The 17,899-nt window shown below is 43.6% G+C and overlaps 1 protein-coding gene across 5 annotated transcripts; it reads right to left on the bottom strand.

The window, feature by feature from the left end:
- Nucleotides 1-540: 540 nt before the first annotated feature.
- Nucleotides 541-16,136, bottom strand: NCOA4 (nuclear receptor coactivator 4). 5 transcript variants are annotated; one of them, XM_082222397.1, is made up of 10 exons: nucleotides 15,996-16,136; nucleotides 6,854-7,005; nucleotides 6,004-6,144; nucleotides 5,738-5,826; nucleotides 5,194-5,302; nucleotides 4,890-4,967; nucleotides 3,919-4,065; nucleotides 2,769-3,752; nucleotides 2,473-2,562; nucleotides 541-1,699 (listed from the first exon to the last, which is right to left on the bottom strand). In XM_082222397.1, the coding sequence occupies exons 2-10, from the start codon at nucleotides 7,001-7,003 to the stop codon at nucleotides 1,694-1,696; spliced, it is 1,794 nt and encodes a 597-aa protein (XP_082078523.1). In that variant the 5' UTR covers nucleotides 7,004-7,005; nucleotides 15,996-16,136; the 3' UTR covers nucleotides 541-1,693. The 5 variants fall into 5 exon arrangements, with proteins under 5 accessions (XP_082078523.1, XP_082078525.1, XP_082078524.1 ...); XM_082222399.1 differs by having other exon boundaries at nucleotides 15,984-16,087; XM_082222398.1 differs by lacking the exon at nucleotides 15,996-16,136 and adding an exon at nucleotides 8,501-8,655.
- Between the last annotated feature and the right edge of the window lie 1,763 nt (nucleotides 16,137-17,899).

Here is a 17,899-nt window from a genome sequence, read left to right as displayed (position 1 = left end):
CCTTCTACCTAAATTAATCTGCAGAGTGAGGTTCATTTGACGATGCTACCGTAATCTAGTTTTCCTCTATAGAAACATGTACATGTAAAAATATAATAAGGAATGAAAAATATAAAGCATGTTGAGTCTGTGTTGTTCTTGTTCTATTTCAGGTTTAACCGTTGGGTTTCATGCTTATATTTTAAGGTATTGTCAGCTAACTGAACCAACCCCTTAACCCATGGCAATTATGCTGCTGGCGCATGAGCTCTATGCTGCCACATAATGCACAACCCTGCTGCTGAGCTCCAGCTGATGGATGAGGCCCAACCATGCCTTACTAGCAGAGTTGGGTGTGATCTGCAATTCCAAATGATTCAGCTTTCCAAGAAATTTAACTCTTGAGTTGTCAGTATTTTCTAGTATACACATGCAAACCATATAATTATACAAAGTCTGCACATGTCAAACTAAGAAGTTGCCACTGTTTCTGTGTACATACCCTGTTTATAACATTTCACAAAATCTCCCATGAAGAAACAGAAGTATGCAAAGAAAAACTTTGTTTTTTGTTCACAGCAATGTTTAATGGAAAGACTTAATCAGCATCAGGAAATATTGAACTGATGAAGAGAGCAATTCTTAGGACTTGATAAAGACAGTAGGCTTGGCCTCCATTTTCATTATTCATTTCAGGTCAACTATCTGAGGTTTGTTAAACATTCAAAAGCCACACATTTCCATTAAATGGCTCAAACTACTACTGCAATTAAAGGAGTGCACTGCTTAAAGACAGGTGACAATAACCCTTTTGCTACTGAAGGCCTAAGTTTATATAGTTTTCAGTAGTTTAGATCAGTCTACTCACACCAGTCAAAGAGCACTTTAAGATGATTTTTTGACAAAGATCAGGGCTTCTCAGAAATGCCTTAATATCCTGTGATACAAGGCAAGTGGTATTAAGGTTGTACTTAAGCAACATTTTCTTTACCCCAACACCTAAATCTACTTAATCTGAATATCAATAATAGTATAAAGTTAAGAAACATGGAAATTAAATTTGCATTAAATAGCAATGTGCTTTAGAATACCTAGACACCACTTGAATCCTGGTCAATTTCCACAACTTAAGGTTGGCACCAAGTTACTGGGAAGCTTCTGATCTGGTTTGGCATAGGATCCATTCCAAGAAAATAAAACATTTTAACCACTTGGTATGACGCTCTAAAACAATCATTGTTGCATAAGAGCAGGATTACTGTAAATATATTGGTCTAAAATGTCTAATATATTTACAACCAGGAGTTGTTTAAAATAAAGGATAGGTTTGCTAAATAAAAGGAGTTTTCCCTCCCTGGGGTCTAAGTTAGAGTTTACTTCTAAATCCTCTACTCAGCAGTCATGGAACAGGAAGCAAGAGTCTTTTGTGCCATGTGTACTCCAAATATAATCAGGAAGATATTTCAAAGCACTTCCATGTGACCAGCCAGGGAAAGATCTTCATTTCATAGGCCCCTAGGATGCATACAGTTGCTTCTTTGCGGCGTGAGTCAAATCCACAGCCCAAAGTTGGCAACCATAACTCAGCTACATACAGCTTTAAAGTGAAGTTTGGAAGAGGCAGATGAATCAGCCACATAAATGCAGTAGATTGCAGTCAGTACAAATGTGCGATGATCAGCAAAAAGGTAACTCTTCAAACAGTCCAGGTTTTTCACATCTAGAAATGCAATCCAGAATTGTTACATTAGAACAGAAGCTACACAAAAACACAAATCTTTTTTTCAAATGCACCTGTATTATTAGATTCAATTACTGGAAACAGTAATATTGCTGGAATTGTGCAACTACACCCGTGATATCCTCGGAAGGTTAAACGCACTCTGTATCAGCAGATCCTAGTTGTGGGCTACATACTTTGCAGTGTACATTCCTGAAGCAATTGACCTGGATAAGGGTTCATAGACCAGTGCAATAGTTAGTCTATGCCTACACAATGCCATCATATGCACATTAAACTTTCCCCTCTACCTTCAAACATGCCATGTGGCTAACAGAAGATAAACCTACAGAAACTCCAGAGCAAGGAAATTCCCTCGTCTGAAGGTCAATGTGGGCGAACTGTTACAGAGCAACTGAGTAGTGACACCCAGCATTGCAGATTGTCATCACTACCCATTCCATCACAAGAGTATTCAGTTTCGAGAATACGACCACCTTTTTTCATCACAAAAATCTAAACTGTAGGTTGGCCAAATATAGAACTTTAAAAACTAGTCCAAGTCTTGCTTAAAGATCCAAGGAACACAGGGCAAAATGACTGGGTTACAATAATGATTCATAGTTCAAGGAACCAGGGATGGTAATGTTTGATCCCTCAAGTTTTTTAGGAACTTGGGCTGCTTGAAACCTTGGAGGTGAATAAACAAGCTTATCAAAGGAAAGGTGTTAAAAGACTCTTGCTAAAATGAGAAATGGCAGCTGAATGGTTACCTGTAGAGGATTCTGATATAGCCATTTCTCTCTCTCTCCATTCAGCTTCATACATGCAAAGAGGTCACACACTGTAGGAAGGCCGTAGTCCTGGAATAAAAGGCAGATTTCTCATTAAGCTGCGCCTAGTGTGGACCACCATGCTAATCCTGTATTTTTGAACAAGCTGCAAGTGGCGCTAAAAAGTAATCTTAAGAAGCTAAGACTCCTCACCACAGACTTTCAATGAACTTGTAGGCGCTATTAAAAAAATGTAATGCTAAAGGAGCCAGAGACAGTTGAGTGTTAATACATACGTGTGCCTTCTTGCGTTGCAGCCATTTGTCTTCTGCAGGAGGCTGGCTGGAAGAGTCTGTGTTCGCTGAAGACAACACCCAGCTGTTTACATTAAGAGGGAGGTGGAATGGTTCTAGAAGCTCCAGAAGAGAACTCTTGCAACTCACTTCTGCTTTCTCCCTGCTTGCTTTCTCCTCTGCACCCAATGCTATGGCCTCTGGCTTGGCTAGCCAGGCTGATAATGGGGTTTCAATCAATTCTTTCAGTGGTTTTAGAATATCGGGACTGTCCTGTTCGGTTGCAGAAGGGACCGGTTCCTCCCCCAGCTGTTGAGGATAGAGCCAGATGTTCAGGGGAGGCTTAGCTTCACCAGGCTCAGCGATGGAGCTAGGTGTCTGTCCTACTGGCACCCCATTTTTATCCTTGCCTTCCTTCCGAAGAAGCCACTTGCACAGAGCTTCCTTCTCACAGTTTCCATCGCACACACACTCTGAAAAGCTAGAACATGGCTCATTGGCTCTGCATACATCTTCGACTTTGAAAGAGGGCTGCAGAAGCCAGGCATCATTGGTGGACGATTTCTTCCCTTCCAGGTGCTCACCGAGGCACCTGAGATTGCCAAGGTTTTCTATTTCTATACCCTTGGCCTGGATGCCACAACAATTGTTGCAGGAATCGGCTTTGGGGAGCCAATCGCTGATATTGTATTCCTCCCTAAAGGGCTTAAACACGCATTCCCACTTCTCCAAGGCATTCGTGTTTTCCGATTCAGAAGGAGCAAGCAGCCAGTCGGAAAGATCCATCTCTTCGTGCTCCAGGAGCTCCAACTCATCTATCTTTTCAATGGAAAAAGAGGAACTAACTGTGGAGGTGGAACTTTTGCGCCGGCGTGAATCCATTTTCTCAGGAGATCCTTCTTGTTGGTTCTGCAGGAGCCAATTCTCCAAGTTTCTCAGATTTCCCCAGGCTTGCTCCAAGTAACACATTTTAGGAGACTTTGAATCCTGACAAACAAAATCGATACCAAACATTAAAAACTTCCAGGGAAAAAGTTCAGTTAACAAGATACCATTTGCACCTTGGTGTAATGCAGAAAATGTAAAATGAGACATCCCACCAGTTCTAAAACTTACTTTTTCCCAAGTACTGTAATCAATTAGAATACTTTACCTGGTTGGTCCCTGGTGAATGTGTTTTCAAGAGCCAGTCTTCGTAGTTCTTGCTAGGAACATGCGGACCACAGCAGGCACTGTCAGGTTTACTTCCAAGAAGCCAGTCAGAGAGTGGGCACCCCACAGTTCCATAAGAAGGCTTCTGCTAACATCACAACAGCAAACTTATTGTTACACATTCAGTTCTGGTTAGAGATCACCAGGAAAAAACTACCACAACCCCAAGGAACAACCAAACCATCATTGTAGCCTGACAGATTTATGAAGGGATTCTTTCAACATTTGAGCAGGAAACACTTTTGGAATCAGATTTGTTGTGAATTTGCACAGCATGCTCAGTTTAGACCTATTATCAAGTGCCCTAATTGGTGGGTCATGGCATGATAGCTGTTCACAGGAAATACATAGAGTTCTAAATATTGTAGCAACTCCCTACAGATGAAAGGCATGCTCGCTTATGGTGCATGCAAAAGGTAATCGCCCTGAAAAGTCAGAATAGGGGTGGGCCTGCTGTCCAGATCCTGAACTTCCCCACCTTCTGCTAGCAATTTTGACGTGGGCACAGCCACCCACCAGCACCATGAGTTCAAACCACTTTCCAGGTAGTTTGGATTCAAACAGTGCCTGCACATGCCCTGCTTTTGGCAGAATCAGGAATGCTGGAGTTGTAGCCATTCCCAGCAAGGCTTCCATTTGGCACAAAGTTGGAAAGGCAGTGAATGCAAGTCCCACTTGCTAAATGGCAATTTTGAATTCTTTCTTTGCAGTCTGATGTCAGATGTGGGGCAGTTGGGCATGTGCTGGAAGACATTCCCTGTTCCTGGATTGTAAGGTCACAGCAAGCACACTTGGTCCTATACCTCTAATCAAGCCTTCCGTTAAGTCTCTCAAGTCACAGAACCCACAATGAAATGCTGGCAGATACGTATGTTCTGCTGCTATCATGCAGGAAACAACTTTTAACTCTACCTGCTCAAGTTTGGCTGGCACAGGGCAGTTCTTCCCAGAAATCCATGGGGTGTAGTCTTCTTCATCATCAGATGTTTGCTATTTTTAAATACACAGAGCAAGTCAGAATTATGATAAAACTTACAGGTTGTAACTTACTTCTTACTGAGCTTGTCATTTTAAAATTCTGGAATTTTTCAAGCCAATAACATGTTGAAAACCATGAACTTATGCAGCCCTTCAGGATTGTAGCTACTGATTATAGGTTTCCAAGTAGCAGATACATAGAACAGATCCCACACCCTTGAGGAAATCCTCTACTCACCATTGTTGTGATTGAGCCAAAAGATGTGATGGCCTCACGAAGGAATGGCATATTCGCCTCAAAGCTCAGAATGGAATTTTCTTCTGGTTGGAGAGTTAAATTGCCCAGTCTGTCAAAGGGGTGGGGGGGGTGAAGAGAAAATATGCATCAAGCACTCAAGTTGAAAAAGCAAATGATCATGATCATTTTCCATAGCCCCAAAATCAAACCACTGTTCATTAGATTAAAAGTTGAGCAGATCCTGCTGAAAACAAGGCCTTCGTGACCTATTTTGAACTGTGCCAAGGATATTAGGCCTCTCAGGTTCTTACCAATTTGATCAACAAATCAAAACCAAGACACATATAGGTCAGTCACTTTCCAAGGTCACAATTTTTAAATCTGTAGTTCAATATTTTCAAGACACATTAGGAAATTGGAGGTTCTATTTTGCAGGAAGATAAATTGTATGCAATCTCATACCGCTGATAATGGTGTGAAACACACCTTGTAATTTTAGTAATTCTAAGCCTGGCAGTAAGATGAATTCAGTAGATTTGCTTACCGCTCCAAACACGATGAAATTTGATTGGCAAGGTCATTACTGTGAGGCTGCTCCAGCTGATGGATGAGGCAATTGAATTGTCCTAACAACTGTAAGAGACAAAAGGACTATACGTGACTTCACTATGAACATCAGGAGCCAACTTCAGCAAGGCTCAATGTGTTCTTATGCCAATCACAATTAGCACATACTCAAGGCTAAATTACTGTAGTTCTGAACCAAGACTTTCAAGCATAAACTGAACTAAGTGTACGGTTCGACCTTACCCAACAGAGTTGCTGGGCCTGCTGTTGCAAGGCTTCCTCTTTCAGCTGCTGAATGAGATCCACCTGCTCAAGCAACCAAACTTCACGGCTGCGCAAGCATTCCAGGTGGCGACTGATGCAGCTGTGAATTTGAGCTTTCACCTGCAAGATAAAAAATGCTGGATTCAGTCACTGTTCTTAAGACTAGTTCTAAGCCACAAGTGTCTGAAGTAGAATCAACCAAAGCCCATTTAATATCACTGTTATGCCAAGTTGTTTGTACTTCATGCAGTGGTGAGCCCCCATTTCAACGTGGAAAGTTTCAAGAGATAGCTAGCACACAAGTGACCCTCCTCCAAGGCTCCCAACACTGCCAGAAGATGCATTTATAGTATTCCTCCCTGGCATCGATGAGGAATGATGAAGTATTCAGGTATAGTAAAGCAGGAGGTGCTGCTACATATGTGATGCTTTAGTATACATGGAACAGCAACAAGATACAGTGGTGCCTCGCAAGAAAAGAATCCGTTCTGTGATTCTCTTCGTCTAGCGGTTTTTTTGTCTTGCGAAGCAAGCCCATTGACGGATTAGCGCTATTAGCGGCTTTTAGCGGCTTATCTGCTGATCGGATCAGCTGATAAGCGGCTTAGAAAAGGGGGGGAACCAGCAGGAACTCGCAAGACATTGTCATCTTGCGAAGCAAGCCCATAGGAGATTCGTTTTGCGAAGCACCTCCAAAACGGAAAACTCTTTCGTCTAGCAAGTTTTCCGTCTTGCGAGGCATTCGTCTTGCGGGGCACCACTGTAACCTCCAGAATCAGCTATGGGGTTTTTTTTTATTTATTTCTTCCCCTTCCTGTCCCGCAAATACCTCTCTCCAGTTGTCTTTAACTTGCTGTTCAGCCTTGACTACTCCAGCAATTGCTGTCTCCAAGTCCTTCTTAGCCTGAAGACACTTGACAAGGGGTTCCTTGCTGCTGGAGCTTGCACTTGTCTCTTGGGGTAGACTCATCCTTGACATTTCTAAAAAGAGAAACACAAAAAATAATGTGCCAATATGCCCCACTCAAACAAGCAAAGGAGGATGAAATGGGCAACAGACTACACAATATTGTTTTCACTATTCTAGATAATTTTGCCACCCAGCCAGCATATTTGTGCCCAAGGATTCTTGCAACCCAAGTCTGTCTTAATTGTGCTGTTAGTCTTTTCTTTCCCAGTCCCTGACTATGGTCCTCCCTCTGCATTTTCAAAAGATCAACACTTCCAGTATTTGTTAGGTGGAAGCAGCAGCTGCATTATCCAGCTGGCTTCAGAGATGGCTTCTATCATCTTTGCACACTCCTGCCTTGCTCACAACAAGTTTAACTAATGCTCATGACCACAGATTATAAATTCAAGTTGTACATAGACTTCCCAAAAACTCTAAAAAATTCTTTCAGACACCCACAATACTAGCACATTCCTAGATTCAAGTTACATGACCAACAAACTCAAATATGTTTTACAGGACTTCAGATTGTAATTGGACAGAATGTTTTAATAAATGTTTTCCCCTATTAAAGCAAATCACCTGCACTTTCCAGAACCCAGCAGGGACGTTTTTCAATACTAGCCCCCAGTTCAATTCCACAAGGCCATATCCCATGCCCCTTGGTGCATTTTTTTGGTTCCATTACTATTTATTTTATTACATTTCCACCCCTCTTTTCTTCCATCATTGAACTCAAGATGACACAGATGTGGTTCCCAGCAAACAGAACTAAAATTTAGTTCAGTTTAAGATGCCTCACAGACATGGGCATAGCCAAGGGGAGGCAAGGGCCTGCCCCCTAATATCTTCTTTTTGGAGGGATTTTTACCCCTGATCTCCCCTAAAAAGCTCAACAACTCCCCTCCCCCAACAAAAATCCTGGCCATGCTCACAAACAGTCTATGCTACTGGCATTCTTTCCAATGTAAATCCAGCAAAGAATTCAGACACCAGCTTTGAGAATAATAGGTGCCACACGGCCAAGTTTTACTCAGCGAGTCTACGAGTAATGACTAAATTAGGTCCATTAATTTCAGTGTGTCTTTTCCAAGCAAAACTTAGCTGAATACCACCCAATGACTCCCCCCGTTGTAGGATCACTCTCCCCCCCCCCCCGCAACCTTGCTCCAAGTAGCAGATCAGCGAAGCGGACGTAGCCTGTAAAGAAATCAAGACTTCTAGCCCCTGCACCCCTGAGGAATGTGGAAGCGAGCAGCAGCAGCTTCTGTTAATATTAACCAGCACGCGAAAGGAAACCAGGCAACCTCGGCAGCCCGGTGCTACGCTTATTTCCCCGCTAAGATCCAGGGGGCTTGCTCGCGCGTGCAGTTTTCAGAGGCGGGCGCTTCTCTGCTTCCTGGCATCGGCCGGCCCTGTGCACATTTCTCCCGGAAGGGGGCTTGATCCCAATTGTGCATCCTTGGGACCATTTTGGCTGCCTTGGGCTGCCCCTTCGCTTCCCTCCCGCCCTGCAATCCTGCATACCTTATGCACCGGTCTCTCGCGTTTCTAGGGAGGACGAGGGCCGCTTCCTCCCGATCCAGGGGCCGGCGCCTGCAGCACGAGATAACGCTATCCGCCCAGCGCAAGGCTGCTTTAAAGGCGCCTGCTTCCCAGAGCACATTCCGGGCCCGCCCCTCGGCTCCTCCCCCGCTCCCGCTCCCGCCCTCCTCGCCCACGTGGCCAGAGCCGCCACAGCTGGGACGGAGCCTTGCACGTCTTCGCGGAGGGAGGGAGGGAGGGAGGAGGCTTGAAAACTGCCCAGCAACTCTCGCGGGGAGGGAGCCCGATCCGTCCTGGAGATCGGGGGCGAAAGGCCAAATGCAAATGGCACCGAGAGGCACGTAGGCTTGTTCCAAAGAGGGGAAATCCGCCTCCTAAAAAAGGATTTGCCAATAGGCGCATGCATGCCTTATAGATTTACGACTATTATTATTATTAATAAAATTTGTATAGCGCCCTATACCCGCAGGTCTCAGGGTGGTTCACAGGACCATTTCTAAGATGGTTTGGGTGCAGCCAGAGCTATTGCCATATTCCAACGCTCCATGTGGAACCTAAGGCTTGGTTTAGGGGTTATTATGCATGTTTCCTTTTATTTATACAGTGGTACCTTGGCTTCAGGTTACAGACTCCGCTAACCCAGAAATAATACCTCGGGTTATGAAGAGAGAGACACAGAAATGTGGCATTCTTAATTTGGTTTCAATCTTGGGACTACCAAAAGGTGTGCATTAAAAGAGGCCTGTTTCTTCAAGCCTTTGTTATGCGGAGAGGTTCCATTACGGCCCTCCAAAATGCAACCATTGGCCTGATCCTATATGCACATTTGACAGGCACGGCAGAACTTCCTTCCTTCCTTCCTCAAGGGCAAAAGTGCCACGTTGAAGCCCCGACTGAAAGGATCTCAGGAAGCAGGATTGAGAAATGTTTCTGCAGGCATCCACTTACAGAAAAGCCGGTATTGGCTAAGGGAGTGGGGGGGGGGTGTTGAGCTGCATCAGTTGCTGTTGGGACTGTAACTTGACCCCCCCCCCAACCATTAGCCAGCTTGGACTTCAACTTCTATCAGCCCCTGCCAGGGGGTCTAGGTTTCCAAGTACAGGTTTCCTTCTACTGAGCTAGATGGATCTATGGTCCAGCACGGTATGAGGCATCTTTAAATGTTGCAAGAGAACATGCATAGGATTAGGTGTCCAAACCAGCCTAGTAAGTGTGGCTATTAGAATTACCATCCAAGGACCAGTGGTACAAAATCGCACATGGTGGAGTGCTCCTGTTCAGCCTTCCAGCCAGCTTGCCAGACCATTTTCCAGGGCACTCCATTCCCCACCAACAGCCAGCCAGCAATCCATGTGCGCAGAGCATACATCACCCTCACGTAGCTATTTAGAGTCAACCCTGAGGAAGCACACACTCAAAAGATTCTCTGTATTTCTGCAAAGCTTGGCGCTCCCCCCGAAACTTGCTCCCTGTGTAAGCAGTGCTGTTTTGACTATGGAAGACTCTGTGTTTGGAAGAAGTTCATTTTTAGTAAGGGGTAAAGGGGACCCCTGACCATTAAGTCCAGTCGTGGCCGACTCTGGGGTTGTGGCGCTCATCTCGCTTTATTGGCCGAGGGAGCCGGTGTACAGTCATGTGGCCAACATGACTAAGCCGCTTCTGGCAAACCAGAGCAGGGCACGGAAATGCCGTTTACCTTCCCACCAGAGTGGTACCTATTTATCTACTTGTACTTTGACGTGCTGTCGAACTGCTAGGTTGGCAGGAGCTCACCCTGTCGCAGAGATTCGAACTGCTGACCTTCTGATCACCAAGCCCTAGGCTCTGTGGTTTAACCCATAGCGCCACCCGCATCCCTAGCATTTTTAGTATATAATAAATTCTTTTTACACTTATTCACACCTCTTTTCCTCCAAGAGCTGAAGGCAATATACGTAGTTCTACCCCAGCCACCCAATTCTATCATCTCAACCTGCCTACAAAGTTAGGCTGTGAGGGTACAAATTTTCCGAGGCCATCCGGTGAACGTTATTGCTGAGCACTCCAGACACAACAACACACCAGCCTTCTCTCAAATCAACAAGTGTAGCATACACTCAAAAATCGAATATAAACTATTAGCTCAACTTTCCCCATTTGTACTTTTGCAGCCAACCCTGGGCATGTAAGTGGTTTATACCCCTTCCTATTTCTTTCTTTATTTTACTGCAGCAATGCTTGAATGATCAAACGAAACAAATTAAAAATCTGCAGCCTTAATTGGCTTAGCAAACATAATTCTTTTGTAAGTTTGTCTGCTAAACATTTGTGGGACAAACTACGAGCAGTTTTGTCAAATGTAGTCCTTATTACTCATAATCAGCTTTTAAATAAACCTGCATTACTCAAGAATGTTTTTTTTTAATTGCTTACAAGATGACAGTCCTTCTAGCCTGCTTAATGCAGGTGTTCAGTTAGATCATTCTAGGTTTAGTTTGTTTTGCCTGAAGAATCATACTAATATCCATCTGCCAGCTTAAACCACAAAATGTTGAAATATATCCCACTATTATTCCCTACCTGACAAAGCTTACATAATTCAAGCACAGACATGTGTATAATGGAATTATTGCTTGTTTGGTACTACTTGGAAAACAAAATGTGTGCTGCAAGGGGTTGGATTACCCTCAAGGCCCCAACTCTACCATGCTATGATCTCACTGGCATCTGTATGTGAGGAGATATCAGAGTTCTTGTGATATTTGACTTCAGATAGGGTTAAGGTTGACTTCAGTTGTTTTTATTTTGATTCTGTATTTTGTGGTTTTATATTCTGATTTCATCCTGTGAACCGCCCTGAGACCTGTGGGTATAGGGTGGTATAATAATAATAATAATAATAATAATAATGGCAGCATGTTCACACATATCACAAGCAGCATGCAGACTTTAATAATAGGAATGTTCCAGATTACCCACTCATCAGGACAAGGAAGCAGATATCCTACCCCAGCCACCTCTCCCAAGTTTCTCCTATTCTAGGGTTGCCATACGTCCAGAATTCCCGGACATTGGCAGAATACGGCAGTTGGAAACAGTGTCTGGGTGGAAATAGCTTGAGTGTCATATCTGCCAGATGTCTCCTTAAAAACAGCTCAACAACTTTTGTGTCCAAATTTTCACCCTTTGAAATATGGCAACCCTATCTATTCCAAAACACCTCCCACATATGAGCTCTAAGCTACCTTGCCTTCCGAAATGTATCCTAACTCCATAGTCAACTATAGTCAACAAACTATAGATCCTATAAGTCACGAGACTTCCATAAAAGCTCAAGGATTGTTAATTATTGTAGGACCAAGACACAAGAAGAAGAAGCTGTGTTACATATGCAGACAAAATGGGTCAGGATGTTCCGAAAAGCAACGTGGCTTTTCCTTGAAATACACAACTCACTGTGCCAAAGACTGAAAGACGGACGTATAGGTACAAGTTAGTTCAAATAACCCTCTATAACGGAACTAGAAGATATTTTAGGTTCGTTACAAGAGGAACTGCAACTCTTGCAACATTGTGTTCCTGTTTCACAGAATATATCATTTCTAAAGTATGTTGGGGAAAGAAGCACTTATTAGCAATACCATAGGCCTCCCCCTCCTATATTCTGGCACTGTGTTATGTTAGAGAACCTAAATTCCCAGCATAGCTAAGTCCTCCCCTTTCCATCTACATGAGCACTAATAGTTAACCAAGTAGCTGCATGCAACCACAAGGAATACTGTATGGCTACAACTGCTTTACACGCACCATTAAGTATCTCTGTATCAGATATTCCAGCAGCAACATCATTTTACTAAACCTAATTAATGCTCTGATCGCTTGAAACTAAAACCAAACACTTCTTCCCATATAACTTTTTCCTGCCCAGCTTCTTAAAAACAAAGAACACAAGGCAAATAAAAACTATGGGTGGAATCCAACTTTGTGAGCTTGGGCTGCCCCTCACGCAGTCTGGAGGATCCTCATGCAAAGACTCCTGGTGTTCATGAGGGGCTGGAGGAAGGAGGGGAAACCAAAGACCAAGTACCAACTTACCCACACATATAATATTTATGTCAGTCACTTTGGAAAGGAAAGGGGGGAACTGCCCAGTGAACCTTATAGTCAAGAGGCTGTTTACAAGCTAAAGACATTCCCTGCTCCATACAACTTGCACACACCAGACAAAGCCTATCAAAGCAAAAGGAAGTTAACACTGACATTCTTGACAACTGTCTGTCCTAACACTGATAGTATTTTCTAAGGTTGTAACTAGGAACTGGAGTGTCTCCATCACAGCCAGTACAGTGGTGCCCCACAAGACGAATGCCTCGCAAGACGGAAAACTCGCTAGACGAAAGAGTTTTCCGTTTTGGAGGTGCTTCGCAAAACAAATTTCCTATGGGCTTGCTTCGCAAGTTCCTGCTGGTTTTTTTTCCTTTCCCCCCCTTTTTCTAAGCCGCTAAGCCGCTAATCAGCTGATCCGATCAGCAGATAAGCCGCTAAAAGCCGCTAATCCGTCAATGGGCTTGCTTCGCAAGACGAAAAAAACCGCTAGACGAAGAGAATCACAGAATGGATTCTTTTCGTCTTGCGAGGCACCACTGTACATGCATGGGGTTATATCCTTACTGTGTGTGCAGCAATGGGGGGGTGGGGGACATTTGAAATACAATGTGAAGTAAAGTAAACACAACCACTTCATGTTACCCAGTGCTCCTCTAGGTTATTTTAATAGAAGCATAATTCTCTGTGTGGTTTTCCAACAAATCATTTTGAAGGGACTGCAAATCCAATCGCACCTTCAAAACATGTGGTGCCTGAAAGGTTTTGTGGTCACATTCTTCGCATGCTCGTAAACACAAGATTATATTCTTACAGAATCATCAAGTCACCTACTTTATGACTTGCCAGTTTTCCATTATCTATGTGTTTCTATTAAAAAGAGACCAAAGGGAAAAAACAACTTTGTTCTATTTTGACACCCTTTCCTCTTAATCCAATACAAGAGAGAAAAACATAAAACACATGCAAATAAAAGCTGCAGCATAAAGCCTCAGGAATTTCCCCTAAAACCCAGAAGCTTCAACAAAAAGCCACTTGCCCATGTCTCAACAACAGAACTCAACTTTTAATAAACATATATCACTGAAACCAAGTATACTTCCTTTTACCCCCAACACAGAACATTGGTGACAGAAAACAAGACATGCTGAAGATTAATTGGTTCTTGATTTATAGATGTATGGTTTTGTTGTTGTTTCACAATAAACTAAATCTGCTGGAGCATATATTTTTAAGATACAAACTCCGGAAGGTGTGGTAAGTGGCTTTTACATTAAGACCAAGATTCAGAGACTCTTAAATGCATGCATTTCCCAATTTTCTACACACATCACTTCCAGCATTATGACAAAGACTAGTCCCAATTCTAGCTTTTAGGAGAATAGTAGGCAATAGAGAAGGCTGCTGCTGCTGAAAATAATTACTCCTAACTGCTGTGCAAATGAAGCTTCCTGAGATGCACATAGGACACTATGTCATCACTAAGGCAGAGCTGGGATTTCCTTTCCTAAATTTCCTTTACCTTGATACCAGGGTGAGAAAGTATTAAGCAGAGATGAATGTAAATGCCGTTTCACTTAAAGACATTTCTCTCCCTTTTCAAAGCCCAAAATAATCTTATATCCAACAACTCCATTTCCCTGTAGCTTTCAGCATGCAGACACTTAATCTCAAACATTTAAATAGCTCTTGCTGTCATGCAGTTCTACATTCTTGCTTCTTAGCAGGGGCTGAAAGTTCTCCCTGTGCCCCACAACCCCAACTGTAGTGATAAGCATATTATATTATTATTGTTATTATTTATACTCCACCCATCTGGCGGGGTATACAGCCCTGCTGTATCTACCATGGCACTCATGTCTGCAACCAAATTATTTTGAGAATACCAGAAGACAAGACTTGCACCAGCCAGTGTAACCTCAAAGCTTTCAGTAATGCACCAGAGAGAGTGGTGCTGCAATCATACCATCAAGGAATTGCAAGGTGTGGCTGCACCTGCCAGGGAAGTTCTGGCCTTTTTGAGAGGCAACCCCACCCACTCCATAACAACCGTACTAGACAACAATTGCACTGTGTAGCAACTTTCCCCTATCCACATCAGCTACAGCTTGCCACCACTGCCTCTTAATTCCTAATATAAGTAACCAACCAGAGAAACACAACTCTGGCTTGATCATGTCCAATGTTTGGATTTATATATAAAAGGCAGAGGTCATGATTCCACCCTTCCTATGTGGTACAGGGCATCATAATTCCAATTTTGCTGATGTGGGGAGGCTATACTGAGGGATAAGGATAGCTGCATATTCAAAATCATGTACTGAGGTGGGCTGAAGGTAGACTGAGATCTGGGCAATTTATGGTAGACTTGCAAGAGTTTGACTCTCAGATTATTTAATGATAGCGGCAGCAAAGCTCCCACCTCATCCTCAATTAGATGGCTAAAATGCAGAAAACCAGGTGGAGATTGCTATGAACCCAGTTCTGCTACTGAAAAGCAACAGGCTTGTTATTCCTTAATTCTAAATATATAATTTCCCATCCTGTCCCCACACTATGTTCCAGTTGCTGGATCAAGCAAAAACAATGACAACGAAGGAAATCCTGTAAGACATAAGTCCGCCCAGCATTGTTTAAGAGCATCAATACTGTGTAGCCAATAAATGAATCCAGACCCTCTCACAGGAACGAGCACCCAGAAGACCCAGGTTCAAATCCCCCACTTGGGTCATGAAACTCACTGGGTGGCCTTGGGCCACTCGCTGCTTCTCTGCCTAGACTACCTCACAAAGTTGTTGTCACTGCTTTTATAAAGGAAAAATATGGTACTGGTACTCACCATGAAGTTGTTACAGTAAGTGCCACACTTTTAAGATGATCTGTTGGGGGAGCTGCTGGTACTGCGTACCCTTGAGTACCCCCAGAAAAAAACACTGATTGTTGTGGGGGTTAAATGAGCAGAATGGGGGAAAGCTCCATGCATTCTGAGCTGCTTGGGCTATGAATGCGATCGATAAATGGCATTAATAAACAGGTGAGAATGTGAGCCACCCTCGCCACGGGTTTTCTTAGGCCCCCAACGACACCAAAAACATTTTTTTATATTTTATTTGGCAGGGGGAGGGGCTTACGTTCAATCCCCAACCGCAGAAATACCAGACACTTTCAGCATAAGGAAGCAACGCAGGGCGTTACATTTCACGGTGAACGCCAAGAAAGATTGACACGCGTTGGACTCTTCCCACGTGCAGTTACGTAACCGGCTCCTGGGACGGAAAGCGGAGGGCAATATAGGTCAAGGCGAGCCTCTCCACCCCACCTCACTCAACACCCTCATGCTGGTCAGCGGCCGAGGCCCTTTCTCCCAACCCGCGGCTCCCACCTTCTGACTCACCCGGCAACCTGCAGACAGCGGCCGGCGCAAAGGCGACGAAGCGACTTTCCCCTCAAGGAGCTCAGGCCGGAAAAGAGGGTTCGCGGGGTGGAGCGGGGGCAAGATATCGCGAGATTTCCGCGGAGGCCCGGCGCCTTCGGGTGACGGTATTCGGCCGCCCCCTCCCGTTCGTTAGAGGCACCAACGGAAGCTCCCGGAAGAAGAGGCATGCGCACTCGCGCCTCCAGAAGCCGCTGCCCGGACTCAATTGTGGGCGACGTCGCTTCCACCTCCTCTTTACGTAAAGCAGGCTGGGAGGAGGGAAATAGCTCGTAGCTCAAAGAAATAGCCAGGGAGGTTGTTTGGTTCAAGGCTTTCTCCTTGGCCTTGGGCTTACTAAGCTTTTTAAAAAAATGCATAGCTGTCAACGTTTCCCTTTTCTTGCGAGGAATCCTATTCGGAGTAAGGGAATTTCCCTTAAAAAAGAGAAACGTTGACAGCTATGAAAATGTGTCGTGTAGGGGTTATTATATTATGTGTTTTGCGTTGTAAACCCCCCTGTGGCCTTTGGAAGAAGGGCGGTATACAAATTTAGCAAAATAAAAGCAAACGAACAAGCATTTCCTAATAGCTTGTAGACTGAATTAAATGACAGTTGTACAGTGTTGGAAAAACAAGCTTGCCTTCACTCACCATTGCCATGATATATGTGTCAACGCTGCTTTTTTATAATAATTTTCATTAATTTTCAATTTCAATCCAATAATACCCTCATTATAACAGAACCAAATTAGAATACAGTTACTAATATCAATTGTTCAAATACCGAATTCTGTATATAACTTAGGTGGCCTCCCGCATGCTAGAATTGATGGTTTGATGATTTTATTTCTGCGTTCCAAAATCTTACTAATTTCAATTGCATTCCAGTCAAAATAATAATCCCTTATACAACAACTGCAATATTAATAACGTCTGTTCGTGTTGACACATTAAATGATTTATAGAACTACAAGTGAGGCAGTCAAACTATATCCTTGCTCTTCCTGTGTGTGGCAATTACTCTGTCCATGGTGTTCCTGTCCTTGTAAAATGTTACGTCTATCTTTTCCCCTGTTGTTGCTGTTCATCATGCCTTGAGTGACAGGTCAGTGCTGCTATGTGAATGGTTGCTGTCCTTATTTCAGATGCAGGGTTGTGTGTTGAGTGTTTTTTTGTCTCCCTCTAACCTCACTTTCTTTTTTTCTTTTTCTCTCTATGTATACCCTGAAGGTAATTTTTACTAGCTTGCGATAAGGCCTAGTTGCTTGCATTTTTCCTGCCGGTCAAGGAAGAGGGGAAACCCCATTTTCTGGAGCCCGTATGCAAACACAAGCTTCCTGCCTTTCGTTGACCTATTTTTTTTAAAGCTTCCTGTTTGAGGAGGATACTGTTCTGCCTCTGTTCTGTGTTTCCATGGTGGCTGCCGAGAAAGAGGCTTTCCTCCCTCTATTAAGCGCAGAAATCAACAGACACCTCCGGACCGTCTCTGGCAAATTCAGGTTGCACGATTATAGTTGATGGGGATGTCTAACACAAGAAACACGCTTCCTCAAAAGACTGGATGGAGAAATGGACTGGAAAGTATGTGATAACACTTGTTTGGCGCGACATCACCTAATTTCACACACACACACACACACACACAAATAAAAATGAATGCTCCTTAAATAGCCAACTTCCATCTTACCAGCCTGCAAACCAATCAGGATGAAGCGCCCCAAATATTTTTCTAACTTTATTTTCCATACATTTCAGATGTAACAGTAAGTTGCACAACGGTCTGCGGAAGAACTTGCTGGGAGGCATCCCACCACAAACCAAAATGGAAAAAGGCATCTTTGGAAAGTCAGCTGTTCTAGTTGGTAGACTCGTTTTGTGAGTAG

The sequence above is a fragment of the Podarcis vaucheri genome (genome assembly GCF_965113315.1).
Source record: "Podarcis vaucheri genome assembly, chromosome: 5".
NCBI lineage: Eukaryota > Metazoa > Chordata > Lepidosauria > Squamata > Lacertidae > Podarcis > Podarcis vaucheri.
Note: the sequence above shows the minus strand (reverse complement) of the source record. Positions and strands in the feature narration are given on the sequence as shown.

Excerpts from the sequence above, each read along its gene's own strand:
- NCOA4 (XM_082222395.1), bottom strand. The coding sequence starts at position 8,639 with ATGTGCTCTGGGAAGCAGGCGCCTTTAAAGCAGCCTTGCGCTGGGCGG. Across the intron at positions 5,303-5,737 it reads ATTTCATCGTGTTTGGAGCG|ACTGGGCAATTTAACTCTCC; the intron begins GTAAGCAAATCT and ends CCCCTTTGACAG. Across the intron at positions 4,066-4,889 it reads TGCCAGCCAAACTTGAGCAG|CAGAAGCCTTCTTATGGAAC; the intron begins GTAGAGTTAAAA and ends TTGTGATGTTAG.